Source organism: Apus apus, chromosome 4 (assembly GCF_020740795.1).
Source record: "Apus apus isolate bApuApu2 chromosome 4, bApuApu2.pri.cur, whole genome shotgun sequence".
NCBI lineage: Eukaryota > Metazoa > Chordata > Aves > Apodiformes > Apodidae > Apus > Apus apus.
Genome location: NC_067285.1, coordinates 87,552,585 through 87,579,450, shown reverse-complemented (window position 1 = coordinate 87,579,450; position 26,866 = coordinate 87,552,585). Strand labels below are relative to the sequence as shown.

The following is a 26,866-nucleotide window of genomic DNA, read 5'->3' as shown; positions in this document are numbered from 1 at the left end:
AGAAGATAAACTCCATGTACCTATTGAGCCAGATTTCATAATTTGGAGGATTTACAGAATGGCTAGTAATTCATTTTATGGAGTAATTTTAAAATTTACCAACTATGGCTTCACAGAAAATGCTATGTAATCAGAAAAAAATCAGCAGAAAAATATTCATCAAACATTCCATAGAGGGAATAAAACTATACGCAAAGTTTGTACTATTATATGGATATCTTACCACTGCCACAAGCAACATAAAACCCCTAACCTAAGTGCACGTTGATTTTGTTAACCCACAGCAATGATGTGTTAAATTGCATGTCTAAGCTTGTGATCAGCAGCACTAAAGACACACAAAAGCTTTACACATAGAGTTCCCAAGACCAAGAGGGGACCACAGATTGTGCAAATCTCTGCAACTCCTGGACTAACTTAGCTCTCACATAGTCACCCTTCTGCAGATGATTCATGCCAATACTAACAAAACTATACGAGCAGATAAACCACACCATTTCTATTTATGACATCAGAGGGAAAAAAATATATATAAATTGCAGTCCCCTATAAGTGCTGTGGGATCCAAGTCTGTACACAAAAATCTGTAAAATCAACTGAGCAACCAGAAGAGGGAGAAACTATCTAGATCACGATCCTTCATCTTCTTCAAACCACCATGTGAAGAGAAGAATTAGTGCTTAGTTCCATAACACCTTGTTGTCTGCAAATTCCTAAATTATTAGAACTCTGAATTGGTTTACTGACCCTTACACCAAAGCCCCCATTCAGTTTGGGAAATTTTAATTTAAATATAACACTGTAATGCACACATACTGGCAGTCATGTAAGAAAGCAGACTGAGCTTTGTAATTTCGTATGGCCGTTGATACTGCTACAAGATCATTTCTTCAGCAGCTATCATGTTTAGCCAGGAAGAGAGTGCACGAGCGTGAAATGGCTGGCAAAGGACCAGGCTGTCCCTAAATACATTTCTGAAGCCAGCTCTATTCACATTCTACAAAACAGACTGCCAGTGATGTTTCACACCAATATATGACTACTGTGCAAAATGTAATATGTTTTTTTTCATAATGCTAAAGCTGGAAGATCTTAGCTCAAGGAAAGTATTGAGGGAACAACAGCACTTTTGGGAAGGTATGTGGTGTAGGAAAAGGAATCCATGCAGAGTTGCTGCTGCTCATCAGCTGAAGCTTAGTGAAAGGGAAGCATTAGTCATGCAAACAGCCCTGAAACAGAAGCCTGCCTGGCAATTGCAGCAACAAGAAACAGATCATCTTTGCCTGAAGTCCTTTTATGACAGTTACTTATCAACTTCAAGAACCTCTGAAGTCTATGTTCTTACAAGATTATTATCCTGGAACCAAATGCCTCTGGTAGTCTTAAAACACGTGAATTTCAGTGTGTCTCTTTCAGAACTTGGATAATCTCAGAAACTTTACTGAAAGTTAAGTGAAACAATAAAACAGGGATTCTATTAATCTTTTCTAAGGATTCTTCCTTTTGATCTTCTACAAGTGCAGTTACCAAACACAAGGTTTGATCATTTTAATGCTTTCTGCTGATATCCTAAGCAGAGGGACCTGGCAGATTTCTAAGAGAACAGAGCAAGCAAGATGCATCTCAGGAAGGTAGGACTGGTTTTGACAGAGACTGACTTAAGTCTTACTAATCCTTGAAATATTAAATCCTGCTAAGCTCCATCTTGTACACAGATATGATTTTGAACATGTTCTGTGCAAAGAGAAAAGCAGATTAACTATCAACTGGGCAAATACTCCTAGCTCTAAGATGTGGTCTGCACACCTCAGAACATTTTAACTCTAACCTCTAACTGCTCTCTTTTTTTTTAAATTATGTTTATGAACAATACATAATACAGTTACCATTTTCATTCATTAAATAGCTAGTAGGCTTCCCTCCCTTCTACAATAGCTTCACATCAGCCATCTCTGCAGAAGAGCCTTTATTACAGGTCACAGAACATTTACCTGCCCTAAAACTTTCCTGTTACTCAAACATTTGCAATACAGGAGCTCTTAAACAATTATGGTGGCTCTGGGGTGCTCAGTGGATAGCTATGCATTGCACTGGGACTTCCAAAAACGAGTTTCAATTTAAAATACATGATGGTGTTCTCAGTCCTTGCCACATATTCAGGATTAAGCTACCTTCCATTAACTCAGCATGGGACCAGATCTATCCGTGCTCCTTTTTCTTCTTCTCCTCCCCTTCCCCAGCAATAGGTTCTTTGGAAGTCTGTGAAGATTTCTCAAACAAGCCTCAGCAGAAGAGCAAGATGCATGGACTGTAAGAGCATATCAAGTCATTGTCAAGTAAAAAAAAGCAAAACAAAACACCAAACTAAATTGCTTATTCCAGCTGTCCACTACCATTGGAAGAGGGGAGATTTAGGTCAGACATTAGGAAGAAATTCTTCACTATGAGGGTGGTGAGTCACTGGAACAGGTTACCCCTAGAGGTTGTGAATAACCCCTCTCTGGAAACGTTCAAGGCCAGGTTGGATGGGGCTTAGAGCAACCTGATCTAGTGGGAGGTGTTCCTGCTCATACAGGGGGCGTTGGAACTAGATTGCGGTCCCCTCCAACACAAACCATTCTGTGATGACTGCCAGAAATGGAGACTGAGTGGCCATCGAGAAGAACACTGAAGACACTTTGCTTCCTTAAAATTAAATTAAAGTTAAATTCTTTCTTTTGGAAGTAGAATTGCTTATCACATCCTGACCCACCCTGTTCTCCAGATAGCAGAAGATATAGCACACTTCACAAGGGAAGGCTTGGTCCTTACAGGCTTCCCAGACATGCCACAGCCCTCTTGGTCATTGTAATAAAGCAGACTTTAAGAATTCCAGCATTACCCCAAAATTCACTCTTGCTTTTCCAACAGTGACCAAACTCTGCAGGGGTGAAGGAAAAAAAGTGCACGCAAAGAATTTCTTAAAGCTTTCTAATATTCATAACTATAATTTAGTCCCAAGTTTCAACTGCCTGCCTTTCAGTCCAACAAAATGGTTCTGTAAAATGTTTCATTCCTACAAGCTGCAAGACAGCTTATGCAGAATGCCAGACTGAGTTACTGTATGAATCAACTTAATTGAAAGCTTCTGAGTAGGATTTTGTGCACTACAAGGTATATCTAAACTCTTGCCAAGCAGCTCTTTAAAATGTGTATATTAAAGAGTTACTTGTCAGGGATTTTAATTTAGGTTTTGGACATAGCAAATAAATTATGCTAAAAATAAAGTCTGATCCTTACAACATATGCATTACTTGGGAATACTACATGTAATATAAGAGGTTACTTTAGAGCATTCTGTTCTGTGTATTAAAACTATTGCATAAGGTTATTTTAATAAAAATTATTCCAGTGAAAGAGCAGTTAGTAATGAGGTGCTGACAATTGAACCTACATTCAGGGATTGCACTGGAGTGCCAAGTTGACTTTTACAGATGCACTGCTTGGTTATCCAATAGATGTCCTCAAGGCATGTAAAACCAATATATTTTGGGTCACTTTTGGCAGCAGAGTTACAGCAGACAAGTGAAAACATTTACCACGAACACATCTGAAGTATGTTTTTCTTATTAGAGAAATGTAAGAAAATAAATCCAGATACCACGGAATGCCAGGAATTCCCTTGCCTCAATGTTTTTTATTTACAAGGCCACTTTTTGGTAGTGTCCTTTGACCTCCCTACTTCATTTGCTGGCCTAAAGCCTTGACTAACTAAGCGACCTCTTGACTAGGCAATTTTGAGGGCTTAAGGGACAGGAATATGTCTTCATCACAGAAGGAAAGACAGTCCTTTCTGTAAGTGACTCAGTTACCACAAAAATCATTGCTTATGAACTCTTACGGCACAGAGCAGTTAAAACAGCTAAAGATACTCTTTTTATGAGTTGAGAACAAGTATTCAAGTAGAGACTTGGAGACCCAAAATGAATAGTAAAAAAATAATCTGAAGCAGACCTTACATCTTAGAGATGTGTTGTTCGAACATGCAGGGCCAGATTCTCTGCTAGCATGTTTGTGAAAGCAAACAAATCAACTTGAGGGCTTTGCCCTGAAGATCTCCCTTATTGCCCTCTCTTACTTCAAAGTAGCATATTTGTCATATTTTCAATGCAAACCTAGAGCCCCAGCTTCTTTAGATCTCATGCAAACCTAATATGGCCAATTTTAGCCTTCAAAACCAAACTGACAGCTACTCAGAAGAGTAAAGCTCCAGCCTCAGGCTTTCTTTTTTACAACCATTTCCATACTCTGATCTGTCATAGAGAACGAGATAAGGACTTTGGTCTACATTGCATATATTTAGCCTGTGTTCTGGATATCTTCTCACAACCCCTCCCTGATACACTTCTGCCTACCACAGAACGAGTAAGGAGAACAGAATTTTGTCCTAATCCAAAAACTCTGGATTTTCAATGGCTTTTTGTAGTCACTGAATATTAATGCTGTGTCCTCCTCCTAAAAAGGGCTTGTATAAGAAGTGTGTTGGGTGCTGTCCAATCCTCCTCCTCCTCCACAATCCCTCCTTATCATCAAACCCAACTGCGTCACTGATGGTATTTTCCAACCTGTGCAAAGAGTGTTTGAAGTCATGACATACTCCCTGTCATTAATAAGACCTGCAGCTTTTCCTGTCAATTTCCTTTTCCTAAGGGATAACTGGATCTTGAGCATCCACATGCAGCATGTACATTCAGTGTGTGCTCTGAGGCTGCTTCCAGTAATTGAAAATGCCTCAATATATTCTTTTTCTGCTTGCTGATTTAAATAGGTATTGTACCTGTGAAAAGATTTAGGTACGGTCATAAAACTTCTCTCCCACAGCAAATGGCAGTCCTTCCCTGCTGAAGATCCTTCTAGAAAACAAATTCACAATATATGGAAATTAAGTGGCCCCTGGTGTGTAGCACAGTTGTCCAGACCCTGCAGATAGATTGCTTCTGGGACACAGTTCATCAGGGCTGCCTTGGTTTGGTCAATTTTCACAACCACTTTTGAAACTGTGAGCAGCTATAAAACAGCAAACCCCATTTTAGCATCTCTTTGTTACACTTCAGGAGAACTAGAGGCACAAAGAGAGGTGAGTACTGAAATTAGACATTATGACCTTGAATACAAAGATCTGCCATCTAAATAACAGAAGCCATGCTAAATATTATTTAGCCATGCTAAATAACAGGAGACTATTTTTTTAACCAATTGTAAAAAATTAATAGTTGTGTCAGTATTTGTCTGTATAAAACGAAGTCTTTCATCACGCACAGATTCTGTCTGCTTTCCAGAGCAGAAGCATCTGTAAGCTCTGCCAGGTAAACAGCTCACTTCACATAAATTTTAGCTTGTGTAAGCTTGATTCCTGTTTCATATTAAGTTTGGAATCATGATAGAATCCTATCACACAGTCAAAACTTGCACCAAACCTGTTGCCAACAGAGAATACTGTTTCCTTTCCAAACATTGATTGGAGATCTGAATGAGCAGTTGTAATTTGTTCTTCTCATCAGTCTATCATGGCACATTTTTCTTCATTGTAACATACAGCAGTATGAGAATGATAAACTAAAACCACCCCTCCAGGTCACTCAGTCACCTCCCTGGTCTGGCATTACAGTTGATCAGCAAATTAGTAATTTTGCAGTATGTAATAATGCCAATGCGTATCACTGCATTTTAAAACCTCATTGTTGAGGTCATTCAGGAGGCAAACTTGAAGGCTGTTGGCCAAGCAGAGTGAGAGCTAGTCTTAGAAAAATCTCACACCACCAGCCAAAGCAACACTTACTGGGAGATTGCACTATAACACAAGAAAGAGTGGAGCTCACTTTGAAGATTCATAGTCTACTTTAACAGACACAGTCTTCATGCTGCTATTGAACTCTGAATACATCTACAAGAAAATGCATCAAGAAAAAAGCAATTTGCAAACTTACAAAGGAGAAAAAAGAAAGCTGTAAAATTTTAAAACAAAAGAATTAAGGTAACAAGAAAGGTATGTCACTTGGGCAAAAAAAACCACTGCCCCTAAGCAACATAAAAAGCAACATAAAGCCCCTTTCTCTCCTGACTGCTGACATCAATAGTTAATCTTTCTGCTAATTTACATCTATACATTGTGCAAGGAATGTACCTGCAGAACAGAAAGCAATGCTAACAAGGCAACAGACAATAAACTACCTGAGACCTGTTCATGGTTGAACAATATCTGGATAACAGCAAAATTTATTGTGTCTTTCCCTGAGCAAAGGAAAAAGTCAGAACCTTGAGACTCAGTAAAAGTACTCAAATGCAGATTATATTAAGAATTATACAAATGCAGGGAGTCCTTCTCCAGAAGAAATAAAAATATGTCTAAAAATTTAAGTGTTATGGGTTCTGGATTTTGTTATTTTCAACTAGAAGATCCTACAGGCAACAGTATCTCAAATTTCTTGATCCTTGCAGCCTGAGAACAGCTATGTGAGTGTCAGAGGGTCCAGAAAAAAACTTAGTTCAGGCAGAAAACATAAGTAAGCCTGAGTAGCACAGACAAACAGTGCAGTAAGAGGTCCGCAAAGCACAAGGAATGAAGTCTTGAGCAGTCCAGCTTCCCACAACCCCAGAAATCTTTTTCCTGGGCTGAGAGACACAGATAAAGAGGAGCCACCCAGCTGATGCCAAGAGCTTGTCAGCCCAATTCGTTCTTTATCTCAAGGAAAATTAACTTCAAACTTCCTCTTATCTAGAAGACAAGTTCTAAGGCTTCTGAGGACTGTCATAACAGGCAATTGAAAAAAAAATGTGGCACCTACTAGGCAGAAACCTGGTTGGATGAAGAACCCTCATGCAATTCCTTCGCTGGTTACTTCAAAAAACCCACTACTGCAGCACCCTGGGGTTTTGCAGGGCAGCAGCAAGGTCTTCTAGCAATGTTGTACGTTACACAGTGCAGGCGAGCCAGAGGTCTTGACCTCTTCCCAGAATTTTCCACCCTTGGCAAACCCCTCTCACCCCTTCCTTTTTTCCATTTCAAGGAGGTCCCGTGTTGAAAGGATCCAGGGAAATGTACACATTTATTGTAAGATATAATAAATCTCGTCAGCTTGTACATCTTATCCTGTGGCAACAGTCAATTACATCCATTTGATTCAGGCTGGTTTGAAACTGCGCAGAAGTGTCTGCTGGAAAGCTTGTCTTGACTGACAAACCCCAGCAGTTGATGCAGCCGTGGCTGTTATTCCCAACAAGCAAATGCCCTGAGAAATTTCAAACAATAAGGAAATTCTGAATAGGCCTGGATTCAGGACTGTGCTCTCAGCCTGTATGTGTTAAATAAAGCGGTGATTAGGAAGACTGCCGGTCCAGGAACACAGCGGCAGTGGGAGATGCTGTGTTTGGGACATTCCTACTGCCCAATCCACTGCTTAGAGATGCACCTCCTGAAAAGGCACAAGGTATCAACAGAAAAACCCTGTAAAGCCCAATTCACACCCCTGAAAATGGACCTCAGTGGCACAGCATGAGTCCTAGAAGCACAGGGCTGCACTGTAATTTCTTCTGTCATTGATGAAGGAAAATTTCAGGGTTTTTTTTTAATGTGACGTGATGTCTGCTTTTCATAAATCCTACAGTTAAGACCTCTTACTTTTCTCCATAAAATTGGGACTCACCTTTTTTAGAAAGGCAGATAGGAAAAGACTGCACACAAGTGGTGGCCTTTTTTTTTGTTGCTGGTTTCTTTTGGTGTTGTTTTTTTTTTTCCTGGGGGCAGTTAAATTTCAGTTTAAAGCAATCCTCAAGAGCAGAGCTCAGCAGGGCACTGCAACAGAGGCCGGAGGCTGGTCCAGGGAGAGCAGAAGCATGCAGCTCCCAGGAGGGGGAAGCATCCAGCAGTGGAAAAACTGGAGCAACCCAGAAGCAGGGATGGGCAGGAATCCCTGCACAGGCAGCACTCTGCTGCTGCTGAAACACCACCAATATGCTGGAGCAGATCTCAGATCAGTTTAGAGTGTACAGCTCTCCCTGTCTGAAAGAATCATCCCATCCATTGTTTTGGTTTCCCCTTCCCCCTCCACAAGACTCTCAGTGGATAAGAGGCAATATAGTCATGTCATCTGGATTTTCTTACCATAGTATTAACATTTCCTCCTTAATATTAAAATTCCAGAAAGGAAAATTACTCTAATTTATGCCATAAATTCCCAGCTCATTAAAGAATAACACTGTCCCAAATTAACTTCTTACTACAAGCTTTCATGAACTTACGCGTGCAAAAAAAAGGTGTGCTTTTTGGTTTGTTTTTCTTTTTACATTAGTATCTCCAGCTAGCATAAAGGAAATAGAGAGAAATTTGATAGAACAAGAGGGAATGGCTTCAAGCTGCAACAGGGGAGATTTAGACTGGATATTAGGGAAATTTTTTTCACAGAATGAGTGGTTAGACACTGGAATAGGCTGCACAGGGAGATGGTTGAGTCACCATCCCTGGATGTGTTTAAGGGTCATTTGGATGTGGTGTTGGCGGATACGGTTTAGGGGAGAACTTTGTAGAGTAGGGATGATGGTTGGACTCGGTGATCCCAGGGGTCTTTTCCAACCTGAATAGTTCTATGATTCTATGAAATACTTAAAAAATGCAATAAAAAATACCACAAAGATCCAAGAACCATGCCGCCAAAAGCTTAGTTTGTAATTAATTCAGTGTTAAGAAAATCATCACTCTGGTATCATTCAGATGTTTATTCCCCAGTTTTAAAAAAATGGAAAAAAAATAATCAAGATATTAGAATTCACAATTCAAGAAAAAGTCTATTACCCAGCTTAAAAAGAGACTTTAATCTCCTTTCCAGCTTTAGTTCTTGCTAATATTTTCTTTTCCATATAAGCATAAGTAATCTCTGATTTTAAATTCACATAATTATTTAAAGAATACTGCAGCATGTGTTTTACAGAGATGATCGGATTCCATCACCCCACATGAAGGGATGCCAGAGGGATACAGCTCAGAACAGCTCCCTCTCCCCAGTGCCATGGAACACTGCTAGCAGACTGGGAAGGACAGAGTAGGAAAGAACAAATGGAGATTCTGCCTTTGCTTGTCCTGACACCTTAATTCCCCACTTAACCATTTACAACATTGTTAGTCTGCTTTGCCATGTGGTCTGCAAACTGGTATCCAGAGAAATTCCCTGTTTTACTGGTTTAAGAAACAAGTTCCCTGGACAACAACTAGGAGAGGAAACAGGAGCAGAAAGAAATTAAGTGATGCTGAAAGCCAACAGCCAAGCCAGGACTGGAATACAAGTCCCCTCACTTCATGGCCTTCCTCTACACTGAGGGTTGTCAAAATCCCACCAGTAGTACCAGGAGATAAGTGCATCATCACATCACGCGTAAGAGTAAAGGTGCAGCTGGAGTGGGACTTTCTCCATCCAAAGTTTAACAGCTTTAGCACTTGTAAACAAAATCACTAGTCAGAGCAAATGTACATATTTCATCGATTGCCTACAGTTCAGTATCACATAACTATTTACTTCTTGTTCTCACACACCACAGACCTCTAGCCAGGACATAAGCATCTGAACCCTGACTTCAGGGAGCCATGGGGCCTCCATGCACCTCAGCTCCTGGCTTGAAAGAGGTGGAAAACAGCACAAGATAAACCTCCATCAAGATAAACCCATTACTGACAGCAGGATGCTTCCACATGATAATATACCAATCTTAAAAACACGAGACAGGTGCTTTCAGAAACAAAGTGGCCAAAATGTGATCAAATGGACACAACGGATGGCTCAAAAAGACAGGCAGCTTGATGCTAATCCAAGCAGACAACTCCTAAAAGCCACTGTATGTATGCTTAAAATCGGAAGCTGAAACTGGTAGAAATCCCTCCAAAAACACTGTGTGGGTTATCAGAAGACAAAGACCAGTGAGAGAGTTGCAATCCCTATAATCTTTTAAAGTTACCTCTGCCATTAAGCTTTCCCTACAATTTCCACTTCTATCATGCATAATTTTTTTTAAGGACAGGGACATTATCATATCTTTAAATTAGAAACAAACAGTTCTGACCCAGAGTGGCTGTTCTTAGCTTTGTGTCTATTAACTATTTGATTCTTTTTTATATATCATTTGTATATAAAAAATAATAAAATATTTTGACACAACGGTCAGAGAGCATAACTTAACCAACATTCACCTTGGAGCAGTAATATGGCAGTGACTACAACAGGGCAAACCACTACTCTGGAAAAATTTTGAGGCTACTAATACTAATAAAATTAAGAACTCTAGAACAGATATAGAAAAAAAAAATCCCTTTCTCACAAAGAGAGCACCTTCAAAGTACAGTAACTTAAGCAGCATATGGCATTTACATTTTAAATCTTTAAAGAAGCCCATTATTTCCTTAGATTTGAGAAAAGAACCCTGCTTTATTTCACCACACCAGCCATAAATTATTCATTAATTCTGTTTGCTAACTCTGTAACTGAGCCCAGATGTTTCTGCTGGAGAGGCATTCCATAAGAAAAGTTAAATATAGCCAAGCTGTGTGGAGGGAGCAGACCTCTCTCTCTCTCCCTCCCTCCACTACAGCATGCTCCAATATTATTGAGAAAACAATGAAAACATTTGAAAAATATTCTGAATATGTGAATCTGTGAAATGCCACAGTCTGATCACAAAATTTTGTGTAAAAGTGTCCCTGCATTCCACTTGGGTGTAACTGCAGTTCCTGTTCCTGTCTCTGGGAAAGGTGCTGGCACTTTCCCTTTCCAGAGTAAATGGAAAATTTACAAGCAGAAGAACACTCCTTGCCATTTGTCATTTACAAACATAAATCAAGAGTCAAGTTTTCAATTACAAGAAACACTTCTGAGCTGGCTACCAATGGCAATAACCATGCTGATGAAGAATCAAGAGCACCGTATGGAATCTTTTACAGAAAGCAACAGCAACTTATGGGTGGGAACTTTAAACGCATTTCAGAGCTTCAGATGAACTCCAATCATTTTACACTAGCAATGATTAATGCTGATGTTTATAATCCATCACAAAGAATACAGTGCTGTTAAACAGAATGGAAGGCACCACCTTCAGCCACCCATTCAGACACTGTTACACTTTCTAAGACTCTTAAACAATTGTCTTAAGCTTGTTTGGAAATGTCTATCCTAAGTTAAAAATTATTCCAAATCATTACTTAGCTGGAGAATAAGTGAAAGATGCAGGGTTGAACATCAGAGAGCCACATCCTTTGGAGTTTGGAGACTTCTCAGGCACGCAACATTGCAAACTACGATCAGAGGAGAGCTTCTGAGAAGTCATCTAGTCCCTTTGCTCTGCCTCAAGGCAAGATCAATCCTATGTAAACCACTATTTCAATAATCTGTTCTTAAAAATTCCCAGTGTGACAGATTCTAGAAGATGACTTTGCAGAAGGGGGGTATTTTTGGGAAGCTGTTACAGACTGGTGTGGTAGTTACACCACTGCCCTCTTATTAGGAACCAGTTGCTGTCATCCAGCTTTACTACACTTGCAGAGTAGCAGCTGAGCACCCTGTGGCCAAATCCTGCTGTTCTTCAACCACCTGTGTCCTTAGGAGACTCTGCAAAATATCGTAAGTCTGACTGCACTGTTAACAGAGAGGCACCTTATCACTAGCCAGTAAACAGGCAAACAGAACTCAGTGTATATACTATTAGCTGCCTTAGAACACAGTAAAACTCTGCATGTTATTCCTAGAAATGTGACTATACAGAAAACTGAAGTCATAATTTTAGCATGGGAAGGCATACTAGCACAAGCTTTAGCCTCCTCTAATGTCAGGAGTAATGGAGCAATAGCACAGGTAACAATCTTGGGGCAATAAACATCTAATTTTTTCCTAGACCACATTATCAGAAATAAAATTTCTGGTAGCTACTCAAAGTTAACATAAACAACAGCTACCACAGCAAGTCTATCTCTTCATTTTGCTGTTCAGACAGATCTTAAGAACATCTCACTTCTACTTCAGAGATCAGCTGGACAGCAGCCAATGAGAAGGAAAGCAGAACAAATTTTATTTAACTCACCCTAGCAGCAACTTACAATTGAATCCACCTATACGAGGAAATGTTTCCTCTCCAATTCTTAAGGAATAATACAGTCATGCAACATGAAACCTAGATAGTGGACCCAGTTACAGCACATGTGGGAGATGGAAGATGATAAAGGATCTGGAGGCTCTCAGAAAATAAAGACCATATGTTGGATCCGCAGAAAGTCTTCTGTGAAATCTTTGTGGAGAGAAGAGGTAGCAGAGCACAGGTGTGAAATACAAAAGGGGTCAAAACATAAGAACAGACTATATTAGATAGTCCATCTTGAAAAAACATTTTTTAAGTATTTGGAGGGAACATAGCAGCAAAGGAGAAAAACTTTTCAACTCCTTTGCATTGCATGAATTGCTAAAGCAATGCTGAGCAAACTTTTTTTTTTTTGATGGAGTGAAACCAGCACCTGGTGCATTTCCTGGTTTATGCATAGTAACAGAAGCTGTAGGGAAGTTTTAGTTCGGACAACTAAGTTTAGAAAGTGAAACAGCAAACCAGATGCACTTTGCAAGCAGTGTCTTAGTTGCAAATCTAAGGAAAAATTGTTCAAAGTTTAGGTTGTTCTTGTTTAAGCAAAAACCAGGCCCTCGTGAAGCTGTGGCACCTAAGTTTGTGCTTAATTATCTTTCTCCAAAAGTATTGTGTTTGAAAACAGGGATAAAACCTAAAGCTAATAGGTACTCTAAAAAGAATTCAGAATGCAGCTCACTTTTTAATTATAAAGGAGCTTACAGGAAAATAAAGCTACACTTAAGACCCACCTATTTATATGACCTGTTAGGCAGAAAAAGAAATTTCACAAGGAGGAATTTTGGTGGTTTATCTGTACTGGTTTTTATTGCAGCAATTTACAGTAATTTAAACAACCCAAATCTAAAAAGGTCCTAAGAATCTCTCACTTTTGGGAGCCTTATCTAGCCTGCTCACTTTATGCACACATATATGATTATATTCCAGCAGAATTAGGACCAAATGGGTTTTTGCTGTGAGCTTCATTTGTTTTTACGACTTGTTCTCTGTTCCTTTTTTTTTCCTTCCACAAAAGATAACAAGCATATTCATCACCTTAAAAAAAGAATGAAAAAAAGAATGCTTACTTTGGTTGTGCTAAGCAGCCAGGTGCTATAATATTCCAAGTTTTATCTGTAGTCTGCAGTGCCGTAAGTTCTATCATGTTAACCATCACATCAGTCTTGTGGCCAGGAAGCTTGGGAAGCACAGAAAGTATCTTCTCTGCAAGATTTTCACCGTGATGACCAACTGCTCCTAGGGAAAAAGACCCCAAAACTGTCAGGTACATAACTGGAGGAAAACAAAACAAAACCCAACCAAAAAACAAACCCACAGGGAACTGGGAACAAAACCGTCACCACATATTTTGGGAAAATGGACACCTGTAGTCACGACATCAAGACAACAATTAGCTCTTCAAACATCTTTTGCTACGAAAGAAACATTTCTGGAATTTCTGAAGTTAAAAGTATTGATAACATTTCAGAAAGATTAATTTAAAAGGCATAAATTAAATTTAGCTTTGCAGCTGGTATTTTTTTTTCCACATTATTTATTTATCCACATAATACTCTCTGCATAAGAAAGTTTTTAAACAATCTTTGCAATGGTTATTAAAAAGCAGGCAAGCATTTATATATACACAACCACATGCCTACTACACTTTTCTAAACTAACAGGACTGTGCCTAAAAGGGCTGTCCACAGGCTGCATATGTAGCTACCCAGATAGGCTGGCATAATATTAAAATAAACAATTACCAACAACATGCCACTGCCAAGATCATCACTTCTACATGGCCTGAGGGCAGCACAGGTGAAATCAACATGAAATTACTAAAACAACCCAAGTTACAGAGTATAAAATGTCAACTTGACCATGTTCCAAGAGACTCTCAACTCCAGCTGGCACATTTTCTTCAACTCTCCTGGTGCTACAGTCAACTTACAAAATATTAAGACTGTGACCCAAGCCAAAGAAGAAAAACATGACACACACTATAGATGAAAAAGTTGGAGATGGGGACCAAAAACTTTATTGCCTTTGAGTCAGGAACAAGCCAAAGGTATTTATATTCTACCACTTTAGCTATGGTTCAGGTATCACCACAGAGCTGGACACCAGTGCTGAGCTTAGTAGGGTCCTGGTTTCACTCACAGGAGAAAGAGGACTTCTGAAGTCACTTTGCACAGCAGGAAAACTATTTCTTAGACTATAGTCCCGCTCCATCAAAGTCTATCCATGTGGCTCCCTATCTGTTCTCACTTCTGAACATTTCCAAAGAGAGAGGTCTGTTTCAACAGATGAAGTCAGCTTCACATGCTTCATAAATCCAAGCAAGGCCCTCAAATCAAGAACATTAATGGGGTCAGATTATTAACTGCTCTTGGATAAGTAAAAGTTAGTTTCCAGCAAGTCTACAGCAGCCATGTATCCATGTGGTAAAACTACCTCATGGTTTATCAACTACTCTGAATTGCAGTATAATTCAAAAAGAGAATCAAGGCTGAAAAAGGAAGAGAAAAGTAATGTCAAACTCTATGCTGACAATGCCTCAATCCACAGAACACAAGGAAGGCACATGTGTCCAGCATGTGGTGGTACTGCAGTGCAGACACCTGATTGCTCAGCTGGATTGAGATTACCAATTTGTTTCACTAGAGATTGTGATAGTCACAGAATGACAGAAACTTTCCTTTCTACCGCCCCCAGACAGATTTAGACCAGTGAATTACAGATGAAATGAGTGACTCCCTAAGCCATCTGCTCTTGAAAATTCCACAATTCTTCTGACTAGGTCAGTCACTTGTCAGCCACACTGCAGTTATCCACACTTGCAAAGTTACAAACATTGAAAGCAGATGGTAATCTTCTGAACCTCCACCCCCACGGACTGGAAGCAATGTCTATGCTTCCACACTTGTTGCAAGCAAGCAACACTTAGCTAGACAAGACATGCAGCTAAACTGGAAATGTCTCTAATGCAAACAAAGCTACATTAATTATTAACACCCCTCCTTTCTCCTTGGCAGAGGGGGAAAGTCTTGGTGCCACTTCAGTCTCCTTCCCACAACTGCTACTTCCTGGAGGCTCCACCTAGTCCACAGGCACTAATGGCTTTTGGTCTGCCTCATGAAATCAATCAGATTTGATGAGTCAGACCCAGAGCTTTTAAAAATCCCTATCACCTCATACCAACTACGCAAAGCAACCAAGGCTGGAAAGATAATGAGACCAGGACAGGAAATCAGGGGTAGTCGCTTTTCAATTGCACTAACTTCAGCTGGGTGCATGAGGTTGTTTTCCATCCTCATACCTGTTGAGGACAGCCAACAGGCTCCTGAGCAGCTTCTCATGACCAACAGTGTTCAAGGCAGCTGGTAGCTTTAATGCTCCCAATGTGCACACAGATTGTGTGTTAAAGTGATAAGGTATGTGATGGATGCAAAACAGGAATCTTCTCATCAGGCCAGCCTTGGGGATACAGGAAATGTTCTGTATCACACTGCTCTAATTTTACTTTGTCTTCCTGCTAAGAGTTACAAACTGCAATACATTACATTTGATACAGATTGCAGCTGGCACAATTGGCAAATCCAACCAACTGATTCTTTAACCGCAGCCAGGAACTCATTAAATACAACCCCCACCCCAAAAAAGGCATCAATGATATGCATACAATAAAATATTTTCCTAATCCCATTAGCAGCCCTGTATCGCCATTTGTGCTCCAGTTCTTATGTTCTCCTACTGGCTCTACTGTCTGGTTCAAAACAAAAACCAAAAAAATAGACTGAAGGGGCAAATGCATATCACAGAAGCAACGTGACAGCTTGGGCAATGACAGTGGGAAGTCAGTCGCTAAACATGAGGAGCTTGAAATAAAAAGCAGTTGTTCTACAAAGGCACTGCTCACTAGCCAAGAAGCAATGCAGCTCATTTCTACTGGGGGCTTTTCCTTCAAAGTTTAAACGTAAGTCAGTGTGCACCAAAACAGTATGCAAGGCATATCTTCCTCCACTACCAAGCTTTGTAGATTAATTAAAACCTGGTGATTTTGGAAAGACACATGGACAATCCCATCCCAGCTTTCGTGACATTTCAACAATGAACACTCACCCAGTGCTTTTCTGAATAAGATCAGCACTAGGACAGCTTGACACTAAAGGCCTCTAATGGGACAATTCCTATGATGCAACTTGCTTAGGCAGTGTATCACCTTAGTAAGCAGAGTTTAAAAGATCACACAACAGAAATGTGTATTGCCTTGAAACTGGGTATTTGGAGCACCAGTTCTGAAGCTTATGAATGTTTTGCCATATTCCTTCATGCAGTGTTAGCTTAAACTGACCTCGTTAAACAGCACTGGAAAGCAGCCTGTATGTTCACAGGAACTATTGTGCAGCATTCAAGGCAAGCTAGATCATCCTTCTACCTTTCCAGAAGCCAAATCTACATTCTCCTTTGTACAAACAAAGGAACATCAAAGTAGTCAGTTATCTGTCCCACTATGATGATTATTGAACGTGAAACAAACAAAACACCAAGAAGACTCCCACCAAACGCCACAACCCTGGCTTCTCAAAAAACAAAAACAAAACAAACCCACAAAACCAGAAGAATTACAGTCCAGCAGTAGAAGCCAGCAAGCCCACAGCCAAGCACAGCAGCTTGTGTGCTGCCACAGAAATATGAGATTCTCCATCTCTCACAGCCAGCTATTGCAAGACATATTAAGAGTAGTAAATCTAGAGAAAAGAAACACTTCAGCATTTTTCAAGGCTTATATAATTTCCCAGTCCCTTGCACCAACAAAGCTACCTGCAGTTTTCTTCAAATAGACAAAACTAATTCCATTTATTCACTTATCTCTGTAAATTGAATGTCTGAAGCATTAAAAAACCTATTATAAAAAATTGTATGCTTATTCCACAGTAGCAGAATCCTTACAAAACATGTCACAGCAGAGGCTGCACCCTAACTTGCAATACTGTTTTGACTCCACTTAAATATTTTCAGCTGCCATTACTTCTCACAACTGCATTCTACTACCTCAAGTAACAAGAGTAATTTAAGCATCAGCTGTGTGAAAATCCCACCCTGATTCATAAAAAGGGATTCCTATACTCCAAAGGTCTCAGTATTTATGTTTTCAAACCCTCAGCTTATATGGTAAGAAAGAAAAAACACATGGCTTTGTTTACTTTTAAAAGACATTACTGTCAGCTCACCAACGCATTAACTTGAAAGGTACTGCAATCCAAAAGAGCACGAGTAAAGCAAGCCGAGTTAGAAACATGACCAATATAATGAAAGAAATAGCCAATTACAAACAAACGGCTTTTTAAAACAAAAATAACAATAAAGATATATTAGTCAGAACCAGACTTTACCAGAAAGGGATAAGCTTACATGAGTCTTCACTCATTCTCCTCTATGAATGGAATGATGCAGCAGAACAATTAAGTCATGCCATGACTTTCTCATCACTGTGGCTGCTCTCAGGAACTGAAAGGGAATGGTATCTACACTTCATTGATGAGTGCCTGAACTGTGCTTTTTGTATATATTAAATGGCTGAAAACATTACAACCAGCCCAAGGGTGCTATCCAAAGATGATGCCTGGCTGACAGCGGGGGAGATGATACAGAACAGTAAACCTGAGTTTGCAGCCTTGGCTGTAGGGAAACATTCCTGTGATTTTGATACATGAAGAGGCGCTAGAAGAAGGTCAAAGTGCTGCTGCTGATGGCACTGAAATATCCAACTTCAACAACACTCATACAAAGGTTATTACTCAAAGTTATACATTAACTGCACACACACTCCCTTGCTATTAATTTTTCTCTGCCTTTTGCTCATTGTATTGCATTTCAAAACCACCTGCATGTACCAGTGTGTGAGACCTCACTATTCCCCACGCCTGCAGCAGCCCACATCCCAAATGCTGCAAAGCACTGGAAAGAGAAACACATCGAGCTGTTCTGAACACCAATAACCAAAAGGCATCAATGAGCTTACGAATTAAAAGGCAAAGCTGGAAAAAATTCTTCATAGAAGGTGTGAATGCTGGCAAGGTGGTGACTAAAAAACACACGGAAGAATTGGGTTACAATATGGAAACACCATATAAATATTTAGGGGCACACCAGAGTTAGCTCTGAGTTTAACAAGCATCACTTATCAAAGCACTGCTCTACCTGGGAGGATTTATTCTGCTTTTTAAAGCAAAAGTAATGACCTTTAAAATACATAGGAAAAAAAAAAAGCAGCATTACACATGCATACAGACCACAAACAGCACCAGTAATAAGATTTCATACAATCAGAATTCAAGAAGTGAGCACAAAGTAATAAGCGTAGGACCACCCCAGGACATAAAAACAGATGTACCACCTTCTAGGGCACTGTTTTATCTGTAAGATCCTACACTGCAGGGACAGTCAGTAACCATGCCATCCCCAGTTGAAGCCATGTCACTGCCATGAGAGCCGCAAAGGCCATTAAAAGAAGATCCCTGTTACAGCTCAGTTGAATGTTATGCCATACAGAACAAAAAGGAGAATAATTTATCTTAATTCAGTATTTTCCCTTCTATACATTAAATACAGCATGCATACATAAGGCTGAACACACACACACACACAACCTAGATTACAAAAAGTAATCAACAGAGCTCAATCCAAATTTCAGAGTAATAGCTCAGAAGATATTCTTTGATTCACTAGAAAGTTAACCCAATCAGTTAGATGTCTTCTGATTATTTATTTTTAAATAGAAAAACATGTCATTTGATATGTAACTATTTTTTTTAGTAATTTTCTCAACAAAGATAATGCAGTTTCTTGACACTGTTACTAGGGGTTCTTTACCAAAATGTACTTAATATTTTAATATGTTCCTTAAAGTGGAAAGTTCTTCATATTTATTTAAGTACCGTTATTTTATCTTAATTCAGTTGTTTCCAATTGCAGCTCTAGAAAAAGCACTTTTGAGACATTTTGATTTTTATTATTATAAATCAATTGCTATTACTAAAAATTGTTTGTTATTCTAGCCTAATATCTTAATTTGCCCTAGATAAACATGAAACACAAGCCAAAAATCAGACACCTGTTAATGCAATTCCTTGAGACATTACCTAGACCTACTGAAAGCTTATTCCACGAAGGTCTTCAAGCCAGAAAATTTTTGCTTCCTGATAGCCGATTCAGAACGATTTAAAGTCATCTGGTTCAAGGTAGTAGCCTGACTTAATCAGAGTAGCCCAGCACCTAGAGAACTTCCAGGATTTTTGGAAGCGCTTAGAATATGAAAGCATTCCCATTACTGATGAATACACAACCATTTCTCATATCTGCAGCCCGTATGTTGGACAAGATTCAGGTATCAGCAAGGCTTTTTACAAATTTACAAATCAAGTCCAAAATATTTCATCTTTAGAGATACAAGATTTAAAAAGTTGTTTGAAATGAGCTGCAAATCAGAAAGTCTGTCTCAAAGACTTCCAACTGCACTGAGCTGCTATTTGAAGAAAAGTATTTATTTTTACAGTGCTGACTGCAAATATGTATCATAGCTTGAAAAAAATTCCAGTGGCCCAGTTGCCAGTAACAAAGTGGAAACTTGCAGGTAAGAAACTTTACATTTAAGGTTGGAAGGGACTTCAAAGATCATCAGCTTTTAAAAAGTGTAAGGCTGAAATTCAACAGACTCTTTCACCTGAAGGCCAAGCGGTGGAGTTCGGGGTAAATGGCCAGGAGAGAGTATATTAAAGACGATCATACCTAAAAAAAATTAAAGGCTTCAGCTAGAACTTAGTTCTGCCACTTCCTACTTCTTGACAACTGATTTCACAACATAAATGCTATTCTTTTTGTGTATTTTATACTGTAAGATAGGAACAAATCTCATTGCGACATTACATTCAGGTCCATTTAGGACTCTGGGAGTACTGGTGGATGGCCAGCTGAGAATGAGCCAGCAGTGTGCCCAGGAGGCCAAGAAGGCCAGCAGCGTCCTGGCCTGTATCAAAAATAGTGTGTCCAGCAGGAGTAAGGAAGAGATCGTGCCCCTGTACTCAGCACTGGTGAGGCCACAGCTTGAGTGCTGTGTTCAGTTCTGGGCACCACAGTATAAGAAAGACACTGAGGTCCTGGAGCTTGTCCAGAGAAGGGCAATGAGGCTGGTGAGGGGTTTGGAAGGCTTGTCATACAAGGAGAGGCTGAGGGAACTGGGGTTGTTTTAGACTGAAGAAGAGAAGGCTCAGGGCAGATCTTATTGTTCCAAAGTAACTAGGGACAGGACAAGAAGAAATGGTGTCAAGTTGTGACAGGGGAGGTTTAGGCTGGATATTAGGAAAAATTTATTTTCTTAAAGAGCGATGAGGCATTGGAGCAGGCTGCCCAGGGAGGTGGTGGAATCGCCATCCCTGGAAGTGTTCAAGAAGCATTTAGATGCGGCACTTCAGGATGTTGTTTAATGGTTGTGGTGATTGGACTCTGGTTGGACTCAATGAACTTGAAGGTCTTTTCCAACCTTAATGATTCTGTGATTCTATGATTTATTGGTAAGAAAAGAATGGTTGCATGAAAGGACCTTGGTTTCAGTTACAGATACTGATAAAAACATGAATACTTTCATTTCTCATCCTTACCCCAAGAGCTTTGATGCATCCCTCTAAAGCTGTCCAACCACAGCCTCTCCCTGAAAAACCTACTCCTACTAAAGTACAAGATCCCAGACCTCACTTCCCAAATTTAAACTAGGAAAAATTATCTCTCTTCATGCCTACCCAATAGCCTCCTTGCCAGGCAGCTTCCTGTCACACACAATTGCCAGATCTTCTTTTTTTCTTGTTTTTAACTCTTCCCAACACCTGAATGCACAAACCTTTACCCAGTCTCACTGGCTCCCCAAGCAGGCGTTCCTCTAACAGTTTTCATTCAAAGCTCTTCATCCAAGTCCATTCTCCTGCCATCTTCCCAGCAATTTTCCCAACCCACAGCACAGCATTAACTGCCCAGATACATAGCTGCCCTTCAGCACAGTGTTGGGAGCTATGAATCCTATGGCAATGCTAAGATACACAAAGCCAAAACTGAGGGGGAAAAAAAAAAGACAAGATTAAGAAACAGATGAGCTGCAGGTGCAACATTTTGCCCACAGCACTTGCTATGGGACATGTGCTGACAAAATTATAACCTGAATTATTGATTACAGATAATGCAAACAGAACCAGGCCCACACACTGTATGTCAGCAGATCCATCAGTAATACGAGAAGGGTAAGTGAAAGTAGCTGCTTCTATATAAATTATTCTCCAAGTTTACTGTTTCCTCTAAGAGGTAGTTATTCCAGAAATGAGAGACTGATAAAAACTTTTTCTGGGTCACCAACCCTGCACCTTGTTGGTGATGAGTTCAGTCTCTCTCCCTCTTTCTATCCTTTCTGTATTGCCTCTTATCAGCTTAAAAGACTTTATCTTGCTTACAAAGTGTGCAGGTTGATTACAATATTAGACATTTTTGTTCTGACAGTTTCCCAATGGACCCTCACACTACTCTCTATGCTTCTCAACTCTTGCATCAATTCAACATTAATTTGCAGTGTTACATTTAGCATATGGTTCATTGTCACACTCATTTGCTTGCCAGAAAGCGTTGTATAAACAATTCTGTTGTTTTCACTCAGACATGTTTTCCAAGTTAACAATTACCAGCCACGTGCAATTGCTTCACTCAATCAGTATATATAATGCATAGCATATAAAATCCATATATATATATACACAGAAACACCTTCAGGCACGTAGATATGCATGTATGTATTTAGACAGGTATAATGGTAAGGGTGACAAGGAGGTACACTGGGAAATGCTTCACAGCAATCCCAGAAGGCACAGTCTGAACTGTGCAGACCACTTCTTTCTCACCATGGGATGACACAGAGGCACAGCTAAGGTCTCTAGTTTACAGCTAAGCAGAAGTGCCAGAAACAAACCCTTGTTTCTAGCAAAGCTTTCTGCTTCACTCTTTGTTTCCATGACCCACTGGAGGGCTAGGATGTGTGAGCCACCACCACGGCCACGGTGCTACACATACTCACAGGCCACAAGGAATCCTGCAGCTATGTGAAACCCTACTAACGGGGGAGACGTGAGCCTGCAGGGATGACAGCCCCTGCCAGCAGTGGGTTTCTTACCAGCGAGGTCTAGCGTCCTATCCACAAAGACAACGGAGGCCTTGCTGGTTGCCGTCCTCCTCCTGTTCCGGGCCGGGCCATAGCTTGCCAGTTCAGCCGCGAGGACCCTGCTGAGGACTCCCACGGCGAAGCTCTCCTCCCGCAGGCCCAGGGCAGTGAAGAGAGAGTCGAGTTCGGCCACCAGAGCCCGCACCGCCGCCCGCAGCTCGGCGGGTAGGGCGCCCAGCCCGACCTCCGCGGGACCGGGCCCGCCAGGGCAGGGCAGGGGCGGGAAGAGAGCGGCCAGGGCGGGCAGCAGGCAGAGCTCAGCCGAGACGGGGGCCAGGAGCGGCGGGCCCCGCCGCATCACCTCGGCGCGGCCGCCCTCGGCCATCCACCGCTGCAGCGTCTCCTCCAGCTCGGCCGAATCGCCGCCCTCCGCCTCCCCGCCGGACACCAGCACGCAGTGCCGCACGGTGCCCCGGCCCAGCACCCCGCGCACGGCCGCGGCTGCACCGCCCCGCAGCGCCCCGCTCACTACGAAGACGGCGCGGGCCGCCCCCGCCGCTGCCTCGGCGGGCAGCGCCCTGACGGCCAGTGCCCCCGCCGCCAGCAGCTCGCCCGCCCCTCCGCAGCTCCAGTGCAGCGCCTCGGCAGACGCCGCGTCCAGGAAGACGACGGCCCGGCGCGCCCGGGCGAACACGGGCTCCCAGGCCTGGCGACACGCCCGCCGCAGCTCCGCGGCCGGCACCGCCATGGCGGCGGCGCTGACAGCCACAACACGGCGCACGTGCCCGGCGCGCCGCGGCGCCGCGGGATGACGCGCCGGACGCGGGTTGGCTGCGGGGCCCGGGGGCGGCGGGGCCCGGGGGCGGCGGGGGGGCCTCCCCGGGCGCCGGGCCCCGCCCCCGGAGGAGCCGGTGCAGTGGGGGCTGCACCGCCCGCTGCCCGCGCCGCCCGCTGCCCGCGCCGCCCGCTGCCCGCATCGCCCGCTGCCCGCGCCGCCCTGCCGCTGCCGGGACGGGGCTCGGCTCCCCAGCGTCAGCCTGGCCGGTTCTCCCGCCCGCTCGGGTCTGACGCACCGCGAGAGCGGCAACGGGGATCCCCCTCTTCTGGGAGACGGGAGGGGAGGGGGCTTGACTTTTTCGCGAGCAGTGCCAGGTTCTGACAAACGTGAAAATGTTTCTCTCGCCTCCAGTCTGTATCAGAAACTTTGCTGCAGCCTGTGGCCCCGGCCGGAGCCGGGAGCAGCACCTGAGCGCTGACGTGTTCCCGAGAAGGCCGGGAGCTGCTTTCAGCTTGCTCCTGCTAAACGTTAAAACAATTCAGTGACGCTATTTTTGTCACTACTGCCCTTGTGCTGAATCGGTACCTTTGTTACACTGAGAGAACTGCTTTTCGTATAGTTTTAAAATGCACAGCACTGAAAAAATGAAACTTTCTTGAGTTAGTACTAACAAATCCAGTGGCTGATGAGCTAGCAACAAGAAATAGTCTCCTTTAATAAATGCAACTTACATGATACACAGTCGGAGACATTACAAATTAATTCAGCTTCTTACTGAAAAAGCTCTTGATCGCAAGATTAGTTTCAAAGCTAACTGGAAAAAAAAAGCCACAATATGAATCTCCCAGAGAATGCATGGCTCACTTGCAAATTTGTATTCTACATTGTATTTAACTTGGACCAACCTCCTTAGTACAGATTAAGGAGGATACTGTCCCTGACACAGTAGGGTTATCAGCAATAAAAATATAAATTATTTAATTAGTTCATCCACTATCTTAACTGATCTTCTTACGTCTCTTGCAAGTTCAGCAGGTTTCAGAACACTGATAACCACAAATAATATGGAATCACTAGATTTCCAGTAATTAAATTAAATCCTCGCCTTCCAGTCTGCTCCGTGCATATTCCTACCCAGATGCATTCTTCCCTCTTCTCAGCTCAGACCTATGTCTTTCTGCTGTTCCAACCTCAATCTGTTACTTTAACCTTAGGGCATATAACTTTTAGATGCTAGAAAAATAAGTAAGTGAATAGCCTTCTCAGCTATTTTGTTTTGAAAAAAATGAATGCCAAGAAAGGACTGGGGATGGTTAATCACTGGGCCCTGGGGCTTATACACAAGTCAAATTGTCCTCCTCTCTGAGCGAATTACCTTGGAGATTATGTATCTCTGAGCTTTTGCTTTATGCTTGAGTGCCATGGACAAAAGCTAGATATATTATGGCTTGTCCAACTCTTTTGTTACTGCTTATAAAAGGTCGTGGTTTTTTTTCATACATACTGTCAGAACAGCAGGTGCTTTTTGAAGAAAACTTCTATAGATTTCAACTAATTCCGAATATGTCAATGTTGAAAAAAAAGGATTCTAGCCAGAAGACAAAATGAGTTAACCAGTTTAAAGCACAGTGCTTTAATTATAAAATTATTTGGGGTTTTTTCAGTTTATTTTATCCTGTGTGCAAATTTACAACTACTGTGTTAGAAAAAGAGAAAAGGGTTCCTGTAAACTTGATACCTTGTGGGTTGTGTAAGCCATGAGTCACATATTTATGCAGCTCACAAAGAGGTTGTCTTCTGTCCTCAGCCTTTTAGCTACTCAGGACCTTGGGAGACCTCTTTTCTCAGGCCCTAACTGCTGTTCTCCCTCATAAAGAGAAACTGCAAAGTCCCCTTCCAGAAACAGGGGCTGGTGGGAGTTTTTATCCTTGAAAACAGAAGTTAAAATGCCATCTAGGCCACCACTCTGCCCTCAGAAGCAAAGCAGGAAACAGGTTTCAGAGCACCCTCTGCCCAACCAGAGCCAGAGGTGGGTAAAGACCTTCCCCACTTCCTGGGGGTGGAGGGCTGACAGCTGTTTTTGGTACTTCACCTTCTTTTATCAGCTTCCCGTATTCAACCTGCTCAAGGTGGATTTGTGTATGTCTATCAGCTCAATCTGGTGTCTATTTTAAGGCTTCTAGAAGGAAAACTGCTTTGAGGATCTGCCTTGATATGTTTTATTAAAGATTCTGTTTTCACACCTACTCCTGATTTCTCTTTGTTGTGTTTTCCACAAACATATTTTCTTTCTTCTTCCTTGTGTCTGCACTCAAAGGAAACTCTTTAAGAGTTCTACTGCATCCTTTAATGTGTGTCAGAAGCGTGTTAAATGGCCAAATAAACAAAGCAGGAATGAAAATGAAGAGACACTGATGCCAGTAAGAGTTACTATAACTCACATTCATTTAATGAGAAACAAAAGTCTAGAAATATTTTTTTGGGAAAAAAACAGCTTTGCTGACTCCACTACTGTACGTATAAAAAAAATGAATTGCAAGTTAAAAACCCACCCAATTATATCACGTGATTCATTATCTGTATATGACACCCAAACATCTCACTTCAAGGGGAAAAAAATGCCTTTTAAGAAGGTTTTATTCGTTCATCTGAGCTCCAGTGAAACATCCTGCCATATATGAATCTTTAAAACAAGGTTCACTACCCAGGCAACTCAAAGAATAAGCATCCCACACCCAGAGTTGTAATGTTTTTATAACACAGTTGAGCTTTCTGGTCTGATTTTTCACAAGCTGTCCTGCTGTGGAAAAGTGGGCGTTTTGAGGTTTTTTTTTTAAGTTTTCACAAACATCCTAAGATGCTAAAGACTCCATTTGTACACACAACTACTCAAAACTTGTTTTGACAGTTGTTGGTGCTTAAATTTTCTAAAGAATCTTGAACTTGTTTATGTAGTACTCAGAGACGTAAAGTGAGAAAAACAGGAGTAAAACCAGCTTGCTACTTCCCACCACTTTTAAAATAGAGCCATTTCTTCATGAAATGCACACTCCGTGACGTTCACAGCGCATATGAACGTTAAACTCTTGCTAAAATTAAAAGCAGGCAATTTGTAGAGAGAAAAAACAATTTATAAAGATGTGTTAAATCTGTAATATTACGCCCAGCGGGGAGAGACCCTGAGCTGAGAGCTAGGACAGCACCAGCAGCAGTAGGAGCGCGTTACCCTGTGGTTATTCCCGCCAGCAGCTGCCATCAGCCGCCAGCAGCAGCACGGAACGGGGCTCTCTGTGCCCTGGCGAGGATGTCCCAGCGGAGCTGGCCACGCTGCCAGTGATCCCCGCCGAGCCGACGGGCAGGCGGCTGGGGATGCAGAGCAGCGCAAGGGCGGCCGAGAACAGCGGAGACAAAGGACAGCGGGAGGACGGGAAGGCGGCTCCGGCAGGCACGCCGCGCCTCGGGAGGGTGCGGGAGGCACCGGCGAGGTGAGTCCCGGCGCCGGGCAGCGCGGGGAGAGGGGGACCGGCCGGCCCGACCGGCTCCGCGAGGAGGGCAGCCCCCGGCCTGTCCCGCACCTCCCGCGGGCAGCCAGGAGGCCCCTCCGCTTCTCCTCACTCGCGGCCCCCGAGGCGCCAGGGCCACTCGGCGAGCGCAGAGCGCGTCCCCTCGCCTCCCGCCCGCCTCCCCTCCCTCTGCGCGGCCGGGCGCCGCCGGGCCGCCCCCCGCATGCCCGTGCCCAGGGCGCCGCGGGGCCGGGCCGGGCCCGCTTC

At 42.3% G+C, this 26,866-nt stretch overlaps 1 protein-coding gene across 1 annotated transcript in view; it reads right to left on the bottom strand.

Annotated features, from left to right (window-relative positions):
• Positions 1 to 23,078, bottom strand: part of SCFD2 (sec1 family domain containing 2) — a 198,953-nt gene extending 175,875 nt beyond the window's left edge. Inside the window, exons 1-2 of the mRNA XM_051619182.1 lie at positions 22,331 to 23,078; positions 13,212 to 13,380 (exon numbers count right to left, since the gene is read on the bottom strand). Of these exons, the coding sequence (XP_051475142.1) occupies positions 13,212 to 13,380; positions 22,331 to 23,066 (905 nt within the window). The 5' untranslated portion in view covers positions 23,067 to 23,078. The remainder of the gene's footprint in view (positions 1 to 13,211; positions 13,381 to 22,330) is intronic.
• Between the last annotated feature and the right edge of the window lie 3,788 nt (positions 23,079 to 26,866).